General features: G+C 39.5%; 1 protein-coding gene across 2 annotated transcripts in view; it reads left to right on the top strand.

Moving 5' to 3' along the window:
* Plcb1 (phospholipase C beta 1) overlaps positions 1-22583 on the top strand; it is a 648366-nt gene that overhangs the window by 546737 nt on the left and 79046 nt on the right. For both annotated transcript variants that reach the window (XM_051183312.1, XM_051183313.1), the window contains exons 27-31: positions 2632-2812; positions 20416-20492; positions 20593-20682; positions 21502-21559; positions 22131-22217. In XM_051183312.1, coding sequence (XP_051039269.1) covers positions 2632-2812; positions 20416-20492; positions 20593-20682; positions 21502-21559; positions 22131-22217 — 493 coding nt within the window. The remainder of the gene's footprint in view (positions 1-2631; positions 2813-20415; positions 20493-20592; positions 20683-21501; positions 21560-22130; positions 22218-22583) is intronic.

The following is a 22583-nucleotide window of genomic DNA, read 5'->3' as shown; positions in this document are numbered from 1 at the left end:
TGTAGCTCTTGTGAGATGTCCTGATTTTTCCTGTTAGCTGATAAATGGGTAGATGTGGTCAGGGTAATCTAATCATCATCACTAATCCAGGAAACCTGATGTAGAATTCACAGTAAGAGCTTTCCTGGAAACATGTCATCAGCTCTCATTAAAGTCTTTCAAGGATTTGACCTACAGTGAATGATTGCCATTGGGAAATATAGCCTTGTTCTCTAGCTGAAAAGTCTATGTGTCCCTGAAACTGTGAGTATATAAGCCACCTGTCCATGGTCTGAGAGTGTAAGCCTCCTGTCCATGGGCTGGGAGTGCAGTGGGCTAGGCTGTGTGAGTGTGTGAGCCGCTCATCCATGAGCTAAGAGTACAGTGGGCTGTGCTGTGTGAGAAAGATTCCTGTCCATGGTTTGAAAACATAGTAGGCTGGGCTGTGTCCTTCCTCTCTGAGTCCTCTGAGTCATTTTCTTTGCCCCCAGGCTGTAGAGAAAGGTAAGATGCGGCTTCAGAACCATATTGTGACATACATAACATGTGCTCACCTTAAAAACACAATTGAAATGCATTACTTGATTTTTAAAAAGTAGCAAAACCACCTTTCCTTAGAGGTAGAACAGATGTAGGAGATAGCAGGTGAAATTTGTCGCTCCTTGCAGGTGAAATTTGTCACTCTTTGAAGGGGAATCTAAAGGCTAAATCGATAGCATTTACCTGTAACTACACAGCCAGTGAAGGTGAAGTTTGCTCTAAATTACCTTATAAGAACTCCTGTTGAATGATACACACATTCATTTGTCAATTTTATTTTACACCTAATTCCTAATAGTGAATTCCTGAGACCCGTATATGGATACACATCTGCAGCCTATGATATTTGAAGATGCCAGCATACAGAGGAAGACCTTTCCCTCTCTCTCTCTCTCTCTCTCTCTCTCTCTCTCTCTCTCTCTCACACACACACACACACACACACACACACACACACAGAGGATCTGTGTGACCACCATAGCCAGCAGAGTAATGATCCTCTGGAGGCAAGAACGTAGTTCAATTCAACATGAATGACAAAGTAGCTGTGTTGATTCAATCTTCATGAGTCTGACCACAAATAGTTTATTTAAGGCATAGTTAAGCATAGCACAATTTGATGAAAATTTTCCTGTTGATAATTAACTCAATCCCATGTGCACAATAAAGCACGAAATAAACAAATAAAGATTGGAGATGACTACATCAAAACTCTGTAAAATTCATGCGACATCTTCCATAAGGATGTATTTATAGATTGACTGAGAAAAACAAGCTTATGATATGGGTCTGGGGAAGCATCTGGAGTGGTCTCAGACACAAAACTATCACAAAGGTCACCAGGCTATTAATCACATCTGTGTCTAACCTTCTGAGGAGATAATGGGCTCTAGATCTCTTTCTTTGAAGGAACAACCCTGTGTAGTTAACATTCCAAGCTCCCCCCTAGTCCTCCCCTAGTGCTGACCTGTGAGCACAGGGGCCTCCATGCCTCCTACACACACACACACACACACACACACACACACACACCTTAGACAAGAACTGTAAGCCACATGTGGCTATTAGGCCCTTCAAATGTGGCGCATTTGTACTGGGAGGGTATACTCCGTGGGGAAATCCACATTTAACCTGGGCAAGGAAAAAAAAATACATTTTTATCAGTATTATAATGTGGTTAGCAGATTTCTTGGACTCAATTAAAAAAGAAAAATGAGATAACTCTTACATCTTTTGAGTTCTTCTAATTGGTTAAATTAACATATGCACACATAATTATTACTTTGTGTCTGGGGCATACCGTGTCACTCAGATTCACAATCAACATGTTTTGGGCTCTTGAATGCTAGGATTAGGGTATTCACATCACACCCATCCTGTAATATATCTTACTAAAATTAGTATCCTTTTTTTGAAGATGACTACTAAAAACTTTAAATGACATACGTGGTAAAATATCACATGCATAGCTCACATTGTATTTTTGCAGTACAGCATCAACTTTTGATGCAGTTTGTTGAACACAAAACTAAACTCTTAGCCTCTGAGGAAAGGAAATATAGTTCAGATAATTCTACTTCTCTGATTAAACAAAGCTTGCATGCTCTTTCAAGAGAGTATCAGATGATCAAAGGATTTATTCCTAGCAGTGTTGTAATTGCTTTGACCCTGTTATGGAAGATGTAAAAGCATTGCCATGTGGTTATTTTTTAGACTGTCCCTCAAAATAACAAAACAACAATAGCAAAAAGTCCCAAAACACCTAGTATCTAAAGATGTGTCAGGAGAAGCCAAGATCTTGAGGTCTTAGTTGTATCTTCCTGCCTCTTATCCCCCTTAATCCACAAGAAATCCTACATGTTTCTCAAAATAGTCACCAGGCATTGTGTTCATTACATCATTTCCTACCCAGCCATCACCTCCCCTGAACACTTCATATAATGTGAACAGCAATTTGCTCAAAGATAGTTTCTATCTGGATGTGGGAGTCTCACCTTCTTCTGGTGACTGAGTCTCTCCCCAGGCCCAGTGACCCTGAGAGGAGTCATGCCAGAACCTTCCAAACACCTCTTACTACATGCTTAGTTCCTGAGCCAAGCTCTGTCTTTGCAGAACTGAACCCGGCAGCCCTGACCATGGTTCATCGGCCATTGAGCAAGACCTCGCTGCTCTGGATGCAGAAATGACCCAGAAGTTAATAGACTTGAAGGACAAGCAGCAACAGCAGCTGCTTAATCTTCGGCAAGAGCAGTATTACAGCGAGAAGTACCAGAAGCGAGAGCACATCAAACTGGTAAGCCGAGGAACACTGCTTGTGTTGGTGTAACCACAAGGCTTTTTGGAGGAGCAAATGTTTGCTGCTCTAGGATGACTTGAAGGGCTCAGTGCAGGAGTGAATGGCACCAGCGTGGAGAGTACAGAGACTACCCAGTGTCCACCACAATAACACTTCTTGAATGTTGGATAAGTTCCTCTGTTCCCTCCACGGAGCTACGTTTTGTTTTTCCCTTTCCTGGCTTATTTTTGGATGTCAGGTTATCTTAGATTCAGGGAATCTTTGGGGTAGCACAAGGAAGTAAAACAAATTCTTCCAAAAATGAAGCAAATGCTGCATGTTTTTACTTCTACTTCTGTCTCACTGAGCTTTTCAAGAACAAATACAACAAAACTCTATGCTGCCCACTGTTCTGTTCTTGCTTCAAAGCCTCAGGGCTGCCTGTGAAAGCAAAGGACACCCTCTTTGTTAGTCATAAGGTATACCTGCCAAAATATCTTCTCATAGACTGTGAAATTCTTGATACTGTGTTTATGCTTTAATAAGTAATAGGTATATTTAACATTTAATCACACAGAGAGAGACATACATACAAAGTGAATTTAGCAATAAAACACCAGCCTTAAAAATAAGCTAATGCCAAGAACAAAAGAAACGAATAACCTTGACAAAATTAATTGTGTATTAAGGAAGTAGTTTCATAGAGTTGTCATCTCTTTGCCATCTCTGTACACATAAGAAAATTCACTTGTATAAAGAGACAGCCTATGGAAGGAAAAAAATCCTTGCCTATTATACATCTAGCAGCAAATTAGAATGTATAAAGAACTGCACAGTTTCAACACCATAAAAACAAGGCATCCAATCAATGAGTAGGTGAATGAATTGAATAGACAGTTTGCAAAAGAAGACATATAAATAACCAATAAATGTGTTTTTTAAAATGTTCAACATTTTTAGCAGTCAGGGAAATGCAAAGTAAACTACTTTGAGATTCCATTTCACCCTGGTCAGAATGGCTAGCATCATGGAAACAAATGGCAACAAATAGTAGTGAGGATGTGGAGAAAGACAAATTTTCATATGCTGCTGGTGGAAAGGTAAACCAGGCCAGCCATTGTGGACATAAGTATAGAAGCTCTCAAAAAACTACATTAGGATTACCATATGACTCATATGCCCAAGGGAGTCTTAGGTCAACATATCTCAGTGACACTTGCACATTCATATTATCATTGTCCCATTCGCCAAGGTGTCCATCAGAAAATAAACAGGTAGGGAAAATGTGGTAAATACACAGTGTTACTAGGCCAAAGAGAAGAATTAAGTTATGCAGGAAAATGGGTATTAGTGGGGAATCATCATGTAAATTAAGTAAGCTATAATCAGAAAGACATATCACATGTTCTATCTCATGTGTCCAATCTAGACTTAAATATAAGCATGTGGCATGAAAGCAGAACAGGGACTCTAAGGGGAAGGGAAAGGGAGAATAAGAAAGGTTAACAGAGAGTTAAAATACCCTGTTTCTCTCATAGATAGGAACTAGGTTTGCAAATGAGCCATGCACCTATATGTGCATGAAAGCAGAGAGGATACTGTTTGGGAGAAGGAAAGGGCCAGCTAGGGGTGGAGAAAAGAGATGGAGGAAAGAGGAGGGTTGAATGTAAACAATACACAATGATACATACATGTGAAAATGTAACAATGAAACCCCTTATTTTATATGCTAACCTAAACTATTAAAGAAGAAAGAAAATGTACTGTGTAATGGGTGACTCAGTATAATGCTTTTGTCTTTGTCTTTATACTAGATCCTCCATGACAATATAAAATTAAAAAGTCAGATTTACATGACTTACCTATCCAAAATTGTATTCTTCTTGGCCAATTATTGTCAACTTAAAGTGTAAATCGGAATCATCTGGAGGGCTGGTTAAAAGCCAGATGGAGGTCTTTGTCTTAATCTTGATTCAAGTCTTCCATGAAATAGGTTGTTAATGATAATTCTGTTCCAAGAACCTTTTTTGAGAACCTGGAACTTAAATGTGAAGTTCAAAGAGATGCTTTTAACAAGTTCTACAGTTCATGGTGAATTGCCGTGGTGGTGGACTACTCAAATAAGATGGAAGGCCTAATAGTTCAGAGTTCTCACTGACCTTGAGGAGGATCTAGATTCTATTCCACATGCTCACATCATAGCTTACAACTACTTGTAACTCCAGTTCCAAGGTATCCAATGCTTTTTCTGAACTCCATAACAACTGCACGCATACGGTGTGCAGATAAACACTCAGGCACAGATGCAGACACAGAAAAAAAATTAAATTATTAGTTTTTAAAGATTGAAACAGTAAAAGAATGCTTGAGAAGAGATTGGGGGAAAGGGAGGGAAGATTTGCCTTGAAAGTCCCAAGAGAGTCAAAGTTAATTTTAATAATAAATGATGGCATTCCTCCAGCTCCAACCACTGCCATCTAGCCTCTGATAAGCTATAGCCCAAACTCCAGAAAATAGCAATGAAGACAGCAGCTGTGTAGTGAACACTCACTATTGGGCCATATACTCTGCTAAGCAATTTATAGGAATCATCATTGTTTTTAGTTCTCAAAAAGCACTCATTAGCTTTTGGGATTATCAGCACATTTTCCATGTGTTGACTTTTCCAAGGAGTTCTAACTAGAAAGTGGTACATACATCTATGATTTGAATGTTGGCCATCTGCCTAAAAAGTCCCAGCTTCCCAAACACTATATAGATGCCTCTCCTACTTCACATTGCTGGCCAATGTCATGATGAAGGGATTGCTTTGTATTTATTGCTCATGTGGAGCATGCACAGATATATGTTTGATGGCTGGGATTCTCTCTCCTTCAAGAATGTGGTCTCACATATTGCATAAAATGCATCATTTCAGTATGTTCACTGTTAAGAGCAACCATCATCATTATCAATGCCATATTTTTTTTTATCATGTCTAAAGGAAAATCTACTTCATCTGTTCATGGGTTCATTCAACAAATAGTTATTAGTATTACTGTTTGCTAAGTAAACATCTCAAACAAATGTTGGATAAAAATAGCAATGACCCTAGCCCTTCTGGAGCTAACCTTCTACAACAGGGGCACAGACCATAAATATGAGTCAACAGGATATTTGGTATTTTAAGTAACAAGAAGGGAATATGAGAAAGATAATATTAGTATTGGGGAAAAGGATGTTCAAGGCTGGAGAAGAGTGAAGAATGTACCCGGAAATGTTAAATAGACTTCACAGGGAAAGACAGACAGACTGATGGATTAGGAAGCATTTGAGTAAGGAGTCAGGTCCAGGCACACATCTGGATTAGAGTTTCCCTAGACAGATGTGCCATGAAAAGTATCTGGTCTGGGTCTTGGAAGAATAACAGGGTGGCTCCTTTAAAGGGGGGGCATATACGGTATTGAGTAAGACAGATGGGATCTAGGGGAGGGAACACAGATCTGGGATTTGGGGACTCCGTCATCTCTTGTGTGTTGTCCTGAGAGCTGGATAGGTGCTATCAGAGGATGTGGGCGACATGGAGGGACTACACTGAAGAATATGGGAAGAAACTGAGTCCTGCTTGCTGTGGAGTGGGAGGAGTCAAAATCCTGGGAGACAGTAAGCTAGAATACATGTGTTCGCTCCCTTCTACTGAAGAAAGAATATGCATACACTGTAGAACTAGAGTTCTCATAAAACATAAATACATATCCAAATCAACATGGCTCTGTCAGGTCAAATGTCAAGCAACCCTTTCAAAATTCTCACTTCCTCACTACAGTGTTTGTGAGCTAGGATGGAGCTCAGGTAAACCACTTATGAAGGCTTTTGTTAAGAAGGGTAAGACTCAGACTTAGTAGATATGGAAGCTCACAACTTATTTCATGGCTATTTGGCTTCCACGGTTCACACTCCATCATCCAGCTTCCAACATGAATAGCAGACTTTTCAATCCTGAAAGTAATGGAGATTTGTCTGCCCAGGAACCTCTGATTTAAGGCTGACCAGAATGACAGTTTTATCTTGGTAGGTCTGAATGATGAGTGGGTTACCCAGGCTAAAATAGACAAATTCAAGTGAAATTAAAAAGCCAGCAGGTCCCAGGTAAAAAGGGTCATAAGGAAATTTAAACAGAAGTTATTTCTTCTCCTAAAATGTCTTTGGGGTTATAATTGCTTGGGTTAAAGGTTTCACAGTTCAGAGATTAAGAGGTCATGACATCAATAAACTGCTAACCAAATGTTCACTAAAAATAGTAACATTAGCACAACATTTTGATAGATGCCAAAGACAAAAATAAATAAAACACACTTAATAACTATGTGACATAGAATTTTAACACATGAAATCAGCAAGTTGATAGGAAAGCAAAGATGTGGCAACAATTTACCAAACATATAAATTGTTGAAGCCAAGAGAATGCTTTTGAAGCCATTGTTCATATTAACACAGGAGATGCACAATATGCACAGTTTGCACAGACTGTAGCTTTATAGGCTTTGAACCTATTCAAATGAGGTTGTGTGAGTCCTTGGAGAGCTATTTACAAATCACCACCTGATGGCCATTCAAAGGAAGTCCCAGAACCACAACTTTGTTAAACACACAGGTTTCAGGTCCCAATCCCGGATCTGCTGTATCATGCATGACTTGTCCTGAGTCCTGGGTGACCTGGTAATATATTCAAGTAGAAGAGGCATGATTTTGAAGCCAATAAATACCTATCTTTGTTCAAAATTAGTACATCTTAGAGTCAGCCTAAGTTTCCTTTTAAGTAAAATCAGAAATGCTGTGCCCTTCGGAACTTGATGAGTTAGCTGTGTGGATGACATCTGTCTACCATGGCAGAGTATATCACTGCTGGAATTACCTGCTGGTATTCACAGTAGAGAGAAATGTTGTTTTGGTATAGATATGTGAAAACACAGATGGAAACACCCCACCCACTCAAGTTTGTGAGCCCCAGAGCTTCTCAGTGAGGATTGTTTACACTGTCGAAAGACCCTAGCACCTAGAAAGGACTAGATCTCAAGAGGATTGGTTTCAAATAATCTTCTCTTCTGCAGCAGAGTCATAGGACGAACCTTGTGTTTTCTCTATGTCACTTGAATGAGCTTTGAACTTTAAAAAAAAAAAAAGATTTATTTTTATTTTATTTGTCTGTGTGAGGGTATACCATGGAAATCTGAAGAGGCCATCCTGTCTTTTGGAACTGGAGTTACAGGCAGTTGTGAGTCACTGGCCTAGATCTTGCTATGTAGATTAGACTGGCCTCCAACTCACAAAGATACCTGTCTCTGCCTCCCAGGTACTAGGATTAGAGTTGTGTGACACATCCCTGGTGAGGTTTTACTTTTTAAAAGGACTAGTAAGTGATGGAAATGGAGATCCTTCTGTGGTACAGTTTCCAGTAACAGTTGGTACTTAACCCTTATATCACATTCAAACTTAAAGCACCCACCACTGAGTGCTGGGGATTTTTATGGTTTTGTGATGATGTTGATAGGCTTCTTAGTCACAGAATGCCTGGCCCACCACTTCCTGTTCTTTCTTTTCCCCTTTTCTCTCAGTGCTGGGAATTGAATCTAAGCCTCATAAGTACTGGACAAGAACTGACCTGTAATCCCTGTTCACCACATATGTTCTATCCATCCATTTCTTAATTTTGTACACAGCCTCATGTCTGTCATACCAACCACTATTCCAAGACCCCAAATCAACATTAGTACCTAACTACCCTGGGTCCTCCAATTCCCTACCAATCTCAGGGGATCGAAAAATGCATTTCTCAACCCAGAGCTCTGTGTGATTGTCACCGTCTATGAATGGACTAGATCATATGCTATGATGATGCAGGGATTAGAGTCAAATACCCCATTGTGGGACATTGCTGCTCACTGAGTTGATATATGGCCAGTGAGGTTCAGAATTCTCATCTGTTCGGTGAAGGTAAGAGTAATTATCAGTCCATTTCACTACAGAGAAGAATAAGAAAATAGTACATAGAATACTGCTTTTAATTAAACAACTTTATTTTGTATGCTATATGAATTGGTTAGGAAGTCTGCTGCAAACATAAATGAGTTGTCATTATTGACCTCATGGTACAGCTAGAGAAAACTCACTGTCTTCCTCTTGATGATGGGTGCTGGCTCTATGATCCAGCTTGCTGGGAGACTCCTGAAGCTCTGTGGCTTCAGCTGAGGTGCACATGCCTGGAGTAACAGGCTGAGATTCACCACTGTTTGCTGTGGCCCTCTTACTGTTTTCCTTTCATAGTCTGATGTTAGCACAGAATCATTTCTCTCCAAAACTGAACCATTTACCTTCCCCTAAAATTCTGCAATTTTTGCTAGAAATGAAATGACAAATAAGTAAACGATTTTAATAGCAGAATAAGAAATGAAGTAATTGTCAAAATGCATTCTTATTTTTCAATTTTCTTATCATTCCCTAATGGGGTTGGTCACACACACACACACACACACACACACACACACACACACAGACACACACACACTGTTTGCAATTTGCTCCTTTTACTTAGCAGTTGGTCATAAGTGATATTTTGTATGATATTTTAAAATTGTATTGATTATGAATTATCATGGTATAATATATATTAATTTATTCAAAGTATAACAATAATACTTTGAATTGATTTTTCCTTTATTTTTATGTCATTAGAGTAATGTTATGAAGATCATTGTCCTAAATATGCTAACAAATCTCTTTCTAAAAAGACCAAACTAATATGTCCAATCACTAGCATGTTCTGTTGTCTAGACCTTTGCCACTAAGGAGTTTACCATTGTTTTGTGTTTTCTTTTTTCCTTGCCAGGGCAAATGATTGGAAGTAATGTTTATCTCAGAGTACATAATTTTACTTACAAACGTGGATAGGCATATATTTCCAGATGTGTCTTGGCCATTCATATTACTCTTTTCTACCCACTGACTGTTTCTGTCTATCCTACTTTTCTTTTGAGAAGGATTTGATGATGCATTTTTTTATTCATTATTTTAAGTTGTACAAGAGTGCACACTATGCATATACTGATACCGTCTAGGGGTACAGGAATGGGCTGTTTTTCTCTACCCATTAAAGGACTAAAAGGCAAGAAATAAATGCTTTTGAAAGTCTTGATGGAGCCACCATATGATACTGGGGGAAATTAGGGTCCCCTATTGGGGTTCTCACTCTCAATATTTAAATAACGCAAGAATGGACTTGAATGGAGACTAGGCCTTCAAAGGAAAACCTTAGGGCAAGCAAGCTGTAAATTCCTTAACATGGAGGAGAAAAATAGAGAGTAGAAAGAAAAGGCCAGGTCATTTGAAATTAGCTGGCATGGAAGTCAGTCAGAAGGGTTCAGGAAGAGGAGCCAGTCACATGGGGGAGGGAGCCACTTGGGGAAGGGAGCCACATGGGGAAGCAGCCACATGGTGGGGAGGAATGCCTTAGAAGAGCCAGGAAGCCAAAAGTACCAGGAAGAATAATAACCCACAGAGGCAGCCAGCACCCAAAACTGAAAAATAGAGATAAAGAAAAAAGGAACTAGCTACACCTTTCTGTGCACAGACCAGCCAGACCTCATAGAACTTCCAAAGAACTGAACAAGAAAGCAGGAAATCTGAGAAGTAAAATGACCTACTTTTCTAGGGGGTGGGTCATTTGTCATTTTTGTTTTTTTGTTTTGTGTTTTTTTTTTTGTAATTTTTTTTATTAATTAAATTTATTCATGTACTTTGCATTCAGACTGCAGTTCCTCCTACTTCCTGTCCTCATTCTCTGCCTCCAACTCCTCCTCTGAAAGGGGCAGGCTTCCATGAGCTTCAACAAAGCATGACATAACAAGTTGAGGTATGACTAGGCTCCTCCCCCGTACTAAGACATCAGGACAAGCCTGTATGAGGAATAGGGTCCTGGAAGCCCTGCTTTCACCACTAGGAGTCTCACAAGGAGATCAAGCTACACAGGTGTCACACATATGTAGAAGGCCTACATCCATCCTATGCAGCTCCCCAGCTGTGTGTGAGCTCCTATGAGCCCAGGTTAGTTGTTTCTGTGAGTTCCCTTATGATAGCTCTGGCTCGTACAATCCTTCCTCTTTCTCTCTTTCTCTCCAATGGATTCCCCAGTGTGGACCCAGCACTTGACTGCAGATCTCTGCATCTGTTTCCATCAGTCACTGGATGATGGTTCTCCGATAACAATTGGGGTAGTTACCAATCTGATACAGGAGTTGGCCAGTTCAGGCTACCTATCCATTACTGCTAGGAGTCTTAGCTGGGGTCATTCTTGTAGATTAGTGGGAGTTTCCCTTGCACCACATTTCTACCTGACCCCAAAATGCTCGATATCAAGACATCTCTTTCATTACTTTCCTCCTCCGTAAACCCCACCAGCCCAGTCCCTCCCATCCCAGTCTACTTCCAGTCTACCAAGAAGACCTCTTTTGTTTCCCCTTTGCAGGGAGATCCATGTATCTCTAGGTGTAGTTTCTTAGCTAGGTCTTTGGCCGACTAATTCGATTATCTCCCTTTTATTCTATTTAGAAACTAGAGTATACATTTATTTATAATGTTATTTAAATATTTTTTCATATAATACCTTTAATCATATTCTTTCCCTTCCCTTAACTTCTTCAAGATCCTTCCTACTACCCTGTCAACACAACTTTCTTTCAAAACACTTCCCAAGCTCTCAAAAAACAAAGATCAAAGCAAACAAAAGCCCAATAAGACAAAAAAAAAAAATACCAAGGCAACACAAAAAGTGTACACACAAGAAAATGGAGTCTATTTTGTCTTGTTCAGTCACTCCTGGGTATGGAACCATCATTCCTTTCCTAGTATAGTTTCTTGGTTAGAGGTGGGATTTTGTGTCCACTTTCCCTTCTTAATGCTGGAATTTTGTTTGGTTTGAACTTGTATGGGTCTTGTTCATGGTGTCACAGCCTTCACCAACTGTGATATTATGTGTATAAGTCTTGATATGTCAAGAAGGCACTGTTTCTTGGAGCCATCCCCTACACTGGCTCTCACAGTCTTTCTAACTCCTCTTTTGCATAGATCCATAAGCCTTGAGGACAGGGATTTGACAAAGGCATGGATATTGTTTAGGGCTGAGTGACCCAAAATTTCTCACTCTCTTCAGTAATGTTCAGTTATGGTTCTCTGTGTCTATTATCATCTACTGAAAGAAGAAGCTTCTCTATTGGGAGTTAAGTGATGATAGATTTTTAGCTAGGGCCTATAATCTATCTAGTTGCAGGGTCTTGGACACTTTATATATTAGACATGGGTTCCATCTCATAAAATAGGCATTACATCTAATCAAAAGTAGTTGATTACTCCAATGCCAATAGTGCTACTATTACACAAGTATATCTATAAACTATGTGGTTTGTAGCTAGGTGATACAAATTTTTAATTTTCTCCTCTGATACCATGCACGTATCTTCCAGTACCATGAATGCTAATCAGTAGGGGTAAAGTTTCTAATTTGTTACCAGCTCAGTTTCTCCATGGTCAATGTCATAATTAAGTTGTATCTTCAGTTATGGGGCCTTACTATCAGGTTGTGGAGAGTAACCAATAGCCTTAGCTTATAAATGTTTGGGGGTGGGGTCTATGGGATCCCTTTGGCCAATGACTCAACAAGATATAACTCATTCTTGGTATAGGAGGTTTTACTAGGTGGCATAAGATATCTAGTTGGGACATTGTTCCCCCCATTATATGGTGTCTTCATTTAAATTCCATATATATATGGAATCTTTAAGAGTAATAGGTGTCCATATGGCTTCTAATGTTAGTTGATTCTCCCCATATTCCCTCCTCTACCCTGACCTTCCATCTCCCTCTCCATTTAACCCTCCTATTTTAGTTTCCCCCTTATCTTTTTATAACACTGTACTATTTACCCTTCCTTTAAAGGTCCCCTCATCTTCCCCACTGCCCCCGGTTCTTTACTAGCTATCTAATCTCTGTGGAAAGTGTCTTAAGTGTTCTTCTTGTATTATGTTGGTTAAGTCAAGTCATTTAACTTGACAAAAGTTAGAGCAATAGACTCGGTTTTGTTTTGAGTGGGTGAAAATCCCAGTGCAAAGGGTGTTTGCAGGAAAAGTCATAGATTTCGGAAAACACAACGTGTGCACCTCCCTCAGTTTGCATGATAGATTTAATAGAACAGTTTATGAACATTTAACCAAGTGACTAGAATATGGTAATTATTCTTTATCAAAGATAATTTGCACAGGCTGGAGAAAAGACAAATAGCTTGTGTTTTCACATTTGTACCTTTTGATAAAACTATTTCACCGCTTTGCTGTCTGCATCAACATTTCTAAAACAAGAGGTCCATACAAGAATTCTTAGAAACCCTTCTTTGACTAAGATGTTTCTGTAGTTTTTCTCTTGCCTAGAATGTAGAAATGACTCATCTCCCACAGTTATTAAAATAACAATTAGTATGTTTCATTTAAAGCAACTGATTTTTCAATCTTTTTTTGGTACATGTGTGTATTATCTTGATGGATTTTAATGGTGCTAATGTCTATTTAGAAAAGATTAAAGAAAACATCCATTAAAAAATACCCAAAGGCAAATCAAGAAGCAACTTTTGTTTGTGTCAACATAAAGCAGCTTGGGAAGAAAGACGTATAAGAAAAATTCCAAAATAGAATCCATCTGACTGGCTTTTTAGCTTCAAACTACTAGAATTGCAGGGATTATTGCATTTCTGGCAAATAAAGGATGCTGAAATGATATGTTTTGCATTTAGAAAAGGGAGGACTAGCATGGTGTTTATCTCCATGGGCAACTCCTCTGGGCCTGCCTTCCAAATGGACCATAGAACCCATGATTTATAAGCAAGTTATAAACAAGGCAAATTTTATCTTCACTAGTCAGACTCATGTTGCTAATTATCTGAAAACATCTATTTGCAATGATGGTTATTTCAAGCAACTAGTATTTATTTCATTTATTCTGAAGTAAATGGCCAGACTTACTTCACAAGGCTCAAAGAGTCCAAAGAGCTGCAATGACACAACCCATCATGTGTCACTTAGGCTACAAAACAGACTACAGCCATGTGTATCAAACTTACTGGTTTGTAGTTCTATAGCCTCATAGAAGGGTTAACAGACATATCTTTAATGAAGCATATTATGCTGTTTCTACTCACATCTCCCAAAAGCTGAAGCAAGCACTTACTGTGGCATAATTTTGGAATGAAAAATAACTTACAATTTTAGGAATTTGTTGGAGGAAATTCTCTAGCGAAAATAGGAGTGCTGACAAGTTTTTCAAATTTATTTCTTTCTGGAATAAGAGAAATTTAATTTAAGGATCATGTAATTGTTAAGTTGAAACTGAGGGTCTAGATCTAGTTCAGTGGTAGAGCACTTGCTTGTCATGTATGACAAGCTGGTATTGATCCTGAGAACTACAATAAACAAATAACACCAAAATAGTTATGTTCAAGTAAGTACATATAAATTAACCTTAGTTATGGAAAATAAAAATAAATAATGATTGCATAGGTGTGAAAGACTATCTTAAAGAATAATCAAGATGTCTACTTTTTCATCCAAAACTTTCTTTTCTGAGAAAAGAACAAAATTAATGGAGAAAGTCAGCTCTCTGTGGACAGGACTTTATTCACAATCAGACTATATGTGATGCTATAGATGTTCAGCAAGGAGTTGTTGAATACAGGGATGAAGATCTCTCAACTCAATGGCTAAGACACCCCAGAGTAAGCATAAGAGTAAGCATCTACCATGTCTCTAAATTGTCCTGTTGTATTTGGTCTTTGGATTACTAAATAACTAACATACACTAAAGTTGACTGGTTCACAGTGAAAACTCACTAGAGGGGCTTTGATGCTCCTCAGGACCTGGTGAAAAGACAACACTTCTCAGGGAGTTAGTAAAAGAGGAAAAGAGTTATATGTTGAACCTGAGTGTTTGTCCATTCCCCAAAGCCATCCTTCTCAATGAGAATACAAATATAATTCCACCCACACATTTTTTATCCTCTTTGATTTAGCATCAAGGAATTATTTTCTTCTGTGGAAAAATTTCCCTTTCCTCCAGTGACTAAACTAATTGAAATTTAGTTCAGAGTTGAAAACAATCATGAAACTCTATTCTCCAGGGCTTTAGTTTTTTTGTTTGTTTGGTTTTGGTTTTGGTTCTTTAAATTGTTTAGGTGTTTATGTGAGGATTGTCATGAATAGTAAACAGAGTAAGAAAAGATGTGTGCTACTTTGAGGAAAAAGAAATTATCGCAAAAGTTAAAATGAAATATCATTTGCAGGATTCCAGATTACCATATGCACTCTTGGCACATTTCTTTGGTTAGTGCATAAAGAGTTAGCACTGAAAAAGTGCTTCTGTTACTATGAAAACCACTCCTCAGAGTCATGTGTCCACATCTCATGCAGTGAAAACTTAGGACTAAAACTCAAATTCTTCATCTTACTTAGGGAGCAGTGGATAAATTTTTAGGGTTTATTGTTGTTTGTTTTTGTCAGATTTCTCCAGATTGTAAAAGTTAGAAACTTAACACGGGACTAACTTGAATAATAATATATATTGGAAAAATATAATATATTACAGAATATAATTATGTAAGTAGTATTGTGGAAATCTAAGGAAGAGAATTGACATTTACATTTCCTGTAGCCTCATGTGACTGTGCACTTTCCCACTTTCTCTGTTATTTCCCCCTAGTCTCAGTATCATTCTTATTCAAAATGGTGGAGAAGACAGTGGGTTCATTGATTTCTCCATTGACCTGTAGGTGAACCTTAGGGTTGCTAAGGTCAGGTGATGGGCTAGCCTCTACTACCTTACAGAAGTCACACATGGCCAGAAGTCAAGTTATTATTAGATCAATGATCTCCTGGATCAATTACTTTGGCCAAAGGATGGAAGCTTAAAATAAATCAGTTACCATGGGAGCCAAACATGAGCCAGAAAGGAGAGTAAGCCCTTCTCAGAGAAACAGTGCTGGGTGACAAAGCACAAATGGGCCCAAGCCTTCTCTTGATGGGGTAGGAGAGATCCACTGTGTATGCAAATATACCACCTCATCTCTAGGCACTACTAACAAATTTGTGATAGTGTTCATACGGCCACCTGGAACCTAATTAGACAAACTTCAAATAGAACCAAGAATCATTGAGACAGAGCAATACAATCCAAGGTAGCTCTACAATCACCAGTGTGATCTTTATTTCTGCTGTCTTATTCACTTGGGAATATCACTGAAAGGGTTGAATAACGTGAAAAGGGAATACACAAAGGTGTGTGCAAATAGTTCTGGGTGTAAACTATTGCCTTATTTACTGAGGTATGGTGAAGGCCAATATAAAAAAATATATACAATTTAAGAAAAATATCTAGGGACAGGTCCAGTTAAGTCTTGGAGACATTTAAGTAGGGAACATATCTGGGCTAGAGTAGGAAAGCCAAAGAAAAACCAAAGACAGGGAAGAAACGTTTACATGGTAGAGACTGTAGTTTGTAGACATGTGCAAAAGTGTTCCTGTTACCAGAAAGTTGTGTGATGTGGAGAAGTTTACAGATGTCTATAATTTGGTGGATGTTGAAAATACCCAAGAGGGTTGGACAGACCTTGTACACTTCTGAGCTGAGTGATGAGGCCTGAAACAAAAGAAAATTCTTGTCTCCAGGAAGAGAGGAAGCCTCAGCTTGCTCACCCAGATACTGAGAGGGGAGGTAGTACTCATTCACACCTAACATTGATCAGCAGGTAGGTGCAGATTTACACTGAACTGAAGCCTCTAAGAAATCTGAAAAAGGAATAATTGTGGTAATTCCTGTTGATATTGAATAAGAGGTTTCTGTGTGAGAGTAGTTAACCATCCTATGAAAGTGCCAAAGCACCCAACAAACATACATACATACATACCTACATAATACATACATACATGAACAAGCATCTGTGGGAATCCTATACAAAGTATTAGCATTAAATTGTTTGGACCTTATGGAAATTCTTTATTTATTTATTTATTTATTTATTTATTTATTGCCTGAAACAAAACATCACTGAGTTTATAAAGGTTCTTGTGAACCAAGAAAATGTAGGAGTCTGTGAAATAATTAAAATTCTGAGAAATGAGCCATAAATTAAGCAACAGAGGATTTTGAAATCTTAATGAAAGATGAGGTGAATTCCTGTATTTGAAGCATAATTGAGGCAGTGTTTCCATTTGCTTTCCATTGCTATGATGAAACACTGACCAAAGGCAACTGGGGAAAAGGGGGCTTATTTATTTGATTTACATGTCCCATGTCGAGGTCCATTGAGGGAAGCCAAGGCAAGAACTCAGAGCAGGAACTCAGAGCCATGGAAGAATGCTGCTAACTTGCTTGCTCAGTTTTCACTGAGCAGGGCAGCACTTCCCACAGTGGGTGGGGACTTCTCATATCAATCATTAGTCAAGAAAATGACCTATATGCTTGCCTACAGACAAATCTGACAGAGGCATTTCCTCAACTGGGATACCCCCTTTCCACATGGCTCCAGTTTATGTCAAGGTGACAAAACAAACAAAGCAAAACCCCAACATGGGGTAAGGTTGAAGGCGAGAAGAGGTTACTGCAATATGGGAATTACTTGTCTTTTCTCTTAATTTGTTTTGTTTGCTTGCCTTGTGGTTTGTTTTGTGAGACAAAGTCTCACTGTATGCCCAGGCTGGCCTTGAATGGCTGATCCTCTGTCTTCAAATTGCTGGAATTAAAGGCATGAAGCATCCTGTGGACTCTTTTATCCAATTTAGAAATGGAATGCAAGAAGATAAAAGATAGAACAAGAGTGCATGGTTCTGGGAGGGTAAATAGAAATGTGTTTTTGCACAGAGGGAATTTATCCCATGCAGACAGGACATTGCAGAGAACATGAAATTCTTTTTCAGATCTGTCCACATGTTGAGAAGACATGAGGAAAAGTAATTTGGGGAAGAAAGACAAACCAAAGACCTTGAGACATAGGCCAGACAAACTGACATGGCTTCTTTAATGGTGTCAGCACCCTCCTCAGTAATCCAGACAGGACTTCTCAGATTCCAAGGGGAATATTTTGTCTTGGGAATCTTGAGCAAGTGCAGAGTCTTAATTACTGGTCTAGGGGAGGGCCTGAGTTTTCATTTCTAATGTGTGCCCTTGTCATGCTGGAGCTGCTGGTCATAAGACACATGATAACAAGATCAATTTAGATGAGTCATCAGCCAGACCTCTAGAACAGTGCCAAGTCTATAAGTAGATGCTTGATCAATACTTGTTGGGTTTGGACTGAAATGAATAGTTTCCCACATAGCGGGAGCCAACAAAGTGGGAACAAGAATTGGGAACAACAAAAATCAAGTTCTCAGGGTCCGAGGATGAGCCAGGGGAACCTGGGGGACTACAGTATAGCCATATTTAAGGACTTAACTCAAGTTCAAATCAATGTCAGAACTGAGTAGGTGGAAAGCCCAGGGGTATCTAGTTGGCAACTTTGTTGGCTAATTGTCAAAGCGCTAAGAGTAAGGATAATAGGTAAGGAGAAAGCAGAAAATGGAGCAGATGTTGACATAATCCAGAAAATAAAATATTCTGGGAGCGTGTGAATGGGGGATGAAAGCACAGAAAGGGAAGTGTGATTGCTGTCAAATTCAAATGAGTGCCTGTGAGATACCCCAGGGACTGCCAAAGCATCCACATTCCCAGAGGAGGTTATAGAAATACTTATTCTCTGGCAGAGCCACCGGATTCCAACAGTTCATAAGCCCAGGAACAAGACCTTGCAAACTGCAGTCTTAATAAGTCTCTGCAAATGAATCTGATGTAGCAATGTGCATGCGTGTGTGTGTGTGTGTGTGTGTGTGTGTGTGTGTTTCTTTGAGACAGGGTTTCTTTCTGTAGTCCTGGCTGTCCTGGAACTCACTCTGTAGACAAGGCAGACATGTGCCACCCTAGTGCTGGCATCAAAGGTATGTGCTGCCACCACCCAGCTCAATGGGCCTTTAAAAACAACTTCTGAAACCATAATGGAAAGCAGCATCGACAGAGGTGAAGACCTCAGGTTGTAGAGCCTGTCTGAGTTTATTTTACAGCATTTAGAATGTTCTAGAAATTATAAACAATCTGAATGATTTAAAATACACAGAAGGGTATGTGAATATTATACAAGTGCTACACCATTTAACACAAGGCATCCATTGTTCTAAATTTGGAGAGGTTATCCAAATTTGAATTTGGATAAATACTAGGGATTCTAAAACCAGCCCTCCATGGTTCTTGAGGGATGATTCACTTGTTACTATGATAGATATTACTTACATCAAACTAGTCAGCTCATCTTGCTCTATATGTTTTTTTGGGAAGAAAATCTTCATCTTGGAAATAGCAGTAGGGCCTCTCAAAGAAAGTCCAAGCCATACATTTTATGCTCCAGTGAAAGGGTTGAGGTCTGCTGCTACAGCCACCTGTGTTTCTTCAGATTCTTGATATGGAATAAAGAGTGATGGTTGACTGACATGAAAATTCACTTTCATGTAATTGACAAGGATTCATTGGGCATGTACTGAGTGTTGAGAACCATGTGGAGTACTAAGGCTACAAAGATACACTTGCTTGCTGCTGTCTTTAATCTTGGGTGGATAAGAAAATTGATGCAAAACAATACAGTTATTGTGTTCCCACAACCCAAGCTTCAACAACAGCACAGAAGAGCATTCCTGGTGTTCTTTGTGTCAACTGAAGTTACCCCTACAAGGATACTTCATCAGTTTCTGAGATGGGTAACTGAAGTCTTCTTCAAAGCGAGTCAATAGTATAGCCAGAAAATGAGAATTCTCCTACACTGCTGATTATAACTTCCATTATGCCATACTTACTATTTTATTTAAGCTTCACAATACCTACCAGAGGTAAATGGAACAATGACCCGCTTTATGATCAAGAAAATATTGGTTCAGAAAAGGTAAAGCCTTGCCACAAATCATACATTGAATGATGATTATTACCCCTAGCCTATATCCCCAGTCCCAATTAATACTCTTTGCTTATATGTTAGAGAGTAGAGGTAGGACCCTAGGTCCACACTGCTAGCTGTGTTTATGACAATCTATCAAATTCATTTCAGTTAAAGGAGAAAACCAGAAGGATTTCCTACTCAACAAACAAACAAAACAAAACGAAAAACACAAACATAAAATGTAATCCTTTTAAACCATATCCTCACCAGGCTTTGGTGGCACATGCCTTTGATCCCAGCACTCAGGAAGCAGAGACAGGCATATCTCTGTGAGTTTGAGGCCATCCCAGACTACAGAGCGAGTTCCGGGACAGGCTCCAAAGCAATACAGAGAAATCCTGTCTCGAAAAACCAGAACAAACAAAAATTCCCATATCCTCGTTGCCAAAGTTAGATTCTGGTGACTCTAACAGCATCTCAGTGTCCCCTGAAGACTGTCTAACTCCACATGCTGGTGTTTGGGGTAAGAAGGGCAGGGATGGGAACCTGTATCTGTGATCCTAGAAAACACCAAACTCACATTTTCTCTTCCCAGCTTATTCAGAAGCTGACAGATGTTGCTGAAGAGTGTCAGAATAACCAGCTAAAGAAGCTCAAGGAGATCTGTGAGAAGTAAGCCTTCATCCCCTCCCACTCCGCCTGAATAGACAGAAATGCATGAAGTACAGATTGCTGTTCAGTTTATCTGACTTTTCCCCCATTGTAACTTCAGAGAGAAGAAGGAATTAAAGAAGAAAATGGATAAAAAGAGGCAGGAGAAGATAACAGAAGCCAAGTCCAAAGACAAAAGCCAGATGGAAGAGTGAGTGGAAAGTAGCCCACTTCCCTGACTGGACTGATAAACTGCTTGTCTTTTAGAGAGCCAGTGTCTTAACCAAAGGCCCTTTAGTAAAGTTCCTCTGCTAATCAGTCTTCTACATGATCCCTGCCTTAGTCACTGTTCCACTGCTGCGAAGAGACACCATGTCCAAAGCAACTCTTATAAGGAAGAAGTGGGGGCTTGCTTACAGTTTTAGAGGGTTAGTCCATTGTGACAGATACATGGCTTCTCTCAAGGTGATGGAGCAACAACAGAGAGCTATATTTGATTGATAAGGAGAAAGACAGACAGACAGAGAGAGAGAGAGAGAGAGAGAGAGAGAGAGAGAGAGAGAGAGAGAGAGAGAGAGAGAGAGAGAAGCTTGGGCCTTTGAAACCTCAAAACCCACCCTCAATGACACACTTCTTCCAACAGAGCCACACCTCCTAATCCTTCTCTTCCTATGAAAGATTTTCTCTCTGGGTGACTAAGCCTGTGAGCCTATGGGGTCCATTCTCATTCAAACTACCACAATCTCCTTTGTAAGGTTTTTACAATGAGCTCTCAAACAGGGGCACTCTGGGCCTTTTAGAAAAAAAGTCAAGTGATCTCTTTTGGGAAATGGATACATGCTCAAGTTGTTAGACAACTTTGGGAGCATCTAATGAAAACATGGTCATGCCTGGGGAAACACATCACCACTGCCCGCAGTTCCAGGTTGGACCTTTCCTTCAACAGCTATACTAAACAGCTATAGTAAAAGTACGGAAGTCTGGGCTTCCAGGTGGGTTGGTTCATGATCTGTGGCTCATTTCCATTTAGGGAGAAGACAGAGATGATCCGGTCCTACATCCAGGAGGTGGTACAGTACATCAAGAGGGTATGTCTGTTCTCCCTGTCTCCTTTGCAGATGCCACATGAACAGTAGCCAGGCTCATTGTGAACTGCTGGGAGGAGAACTGTGCCTAGTTGTATCACCGGCATCTAGCTGCTTTGTGATAGTCCTGTTAGAATGCACAGTTCTGGCTATTGAGAACCATCTGTATAAAAGAGCTAAATAAAAGGGCTATAAAAATGGATGGAGAGGAATCGCTGCCCAAGTCAGGAATCCCCCTCCCCCCAAAAAAGTGACACAAAGGGGAGTTCCCAAAAGATCCTTTCACTGTTACCAGTGACAGAGGTGATGGCCACACCTATGTCAGTCTTTAAGTTATTAAAAAATTTGTGTTACAAAATGTGTGTCTATCAGTCACCACCCCTCCCTGCCTTGGGATGCCCTCTCATAGCTTCAAAAGGCAATTCTTTCCAAGAATACCAAATATTTGATACCATAGACTTGAAAAACTTTGGGTTTGTTTTTGCTGTTGTTGTTTCTTATGGCATGCATAAAAGCTTTAATTTTTTTTTTTTTTGTTTTGTTTGTTTGTGTTCTTTTGGTAACTTTCTTATAGTTAGAGGAAGCACAAAGTAAAAGACAAGAAAAACTTGTGGAGAAACACAAAGAGATACGCCAGCAGATCCTGGATGAGAAGCCCAAGGTAAATGGAGCTGAATAATCCTGAATGTCTATACACACATAGTTCTTTTGCTTTCTCTTCAGTAAAAATACAACTTCTCAGATCATTCCTTGCATGTGAAACTCAACATTTTTGGTGACAGTAAAACTCCAGCGATATTCCGCAAGTATTTGTCACCAACTGGAACTGTCTAAAAAGTACGGGATGAATGCACGGAACCCTGTCCACAGATTTGGTTTCAGCTAGTCTGATGTGTGGTTCAAGCAAGGGTATTTATAATCTAGCCAACTTCATTTTGTAATGCTGTAACAACAGACTGCCCAGCAGGGGGCACCCTTCACCAAGATCATCCTGGTCTTGACCCAAGAAAAAAGAAAAAATAAGAAA

The sequence above is a fragment of the Phodopus roborovskii genome, unplaced genomic scaffold (assembly GCF_943737965.1).
Source record: "Phodopus roborovskii unplaced genomic scaffold, PHOROB, whole genome shotgun sequence".
NCBI classification, from domain to species: Eukaryota; Metazoa; Chordata; class Mammalia; order Rodentia; family Cricetidae; genus Phodopus; species Phodopus roborovskii.
This window is presented reverse-complemented; position numbering and strand designations above follow the sequence as displayed.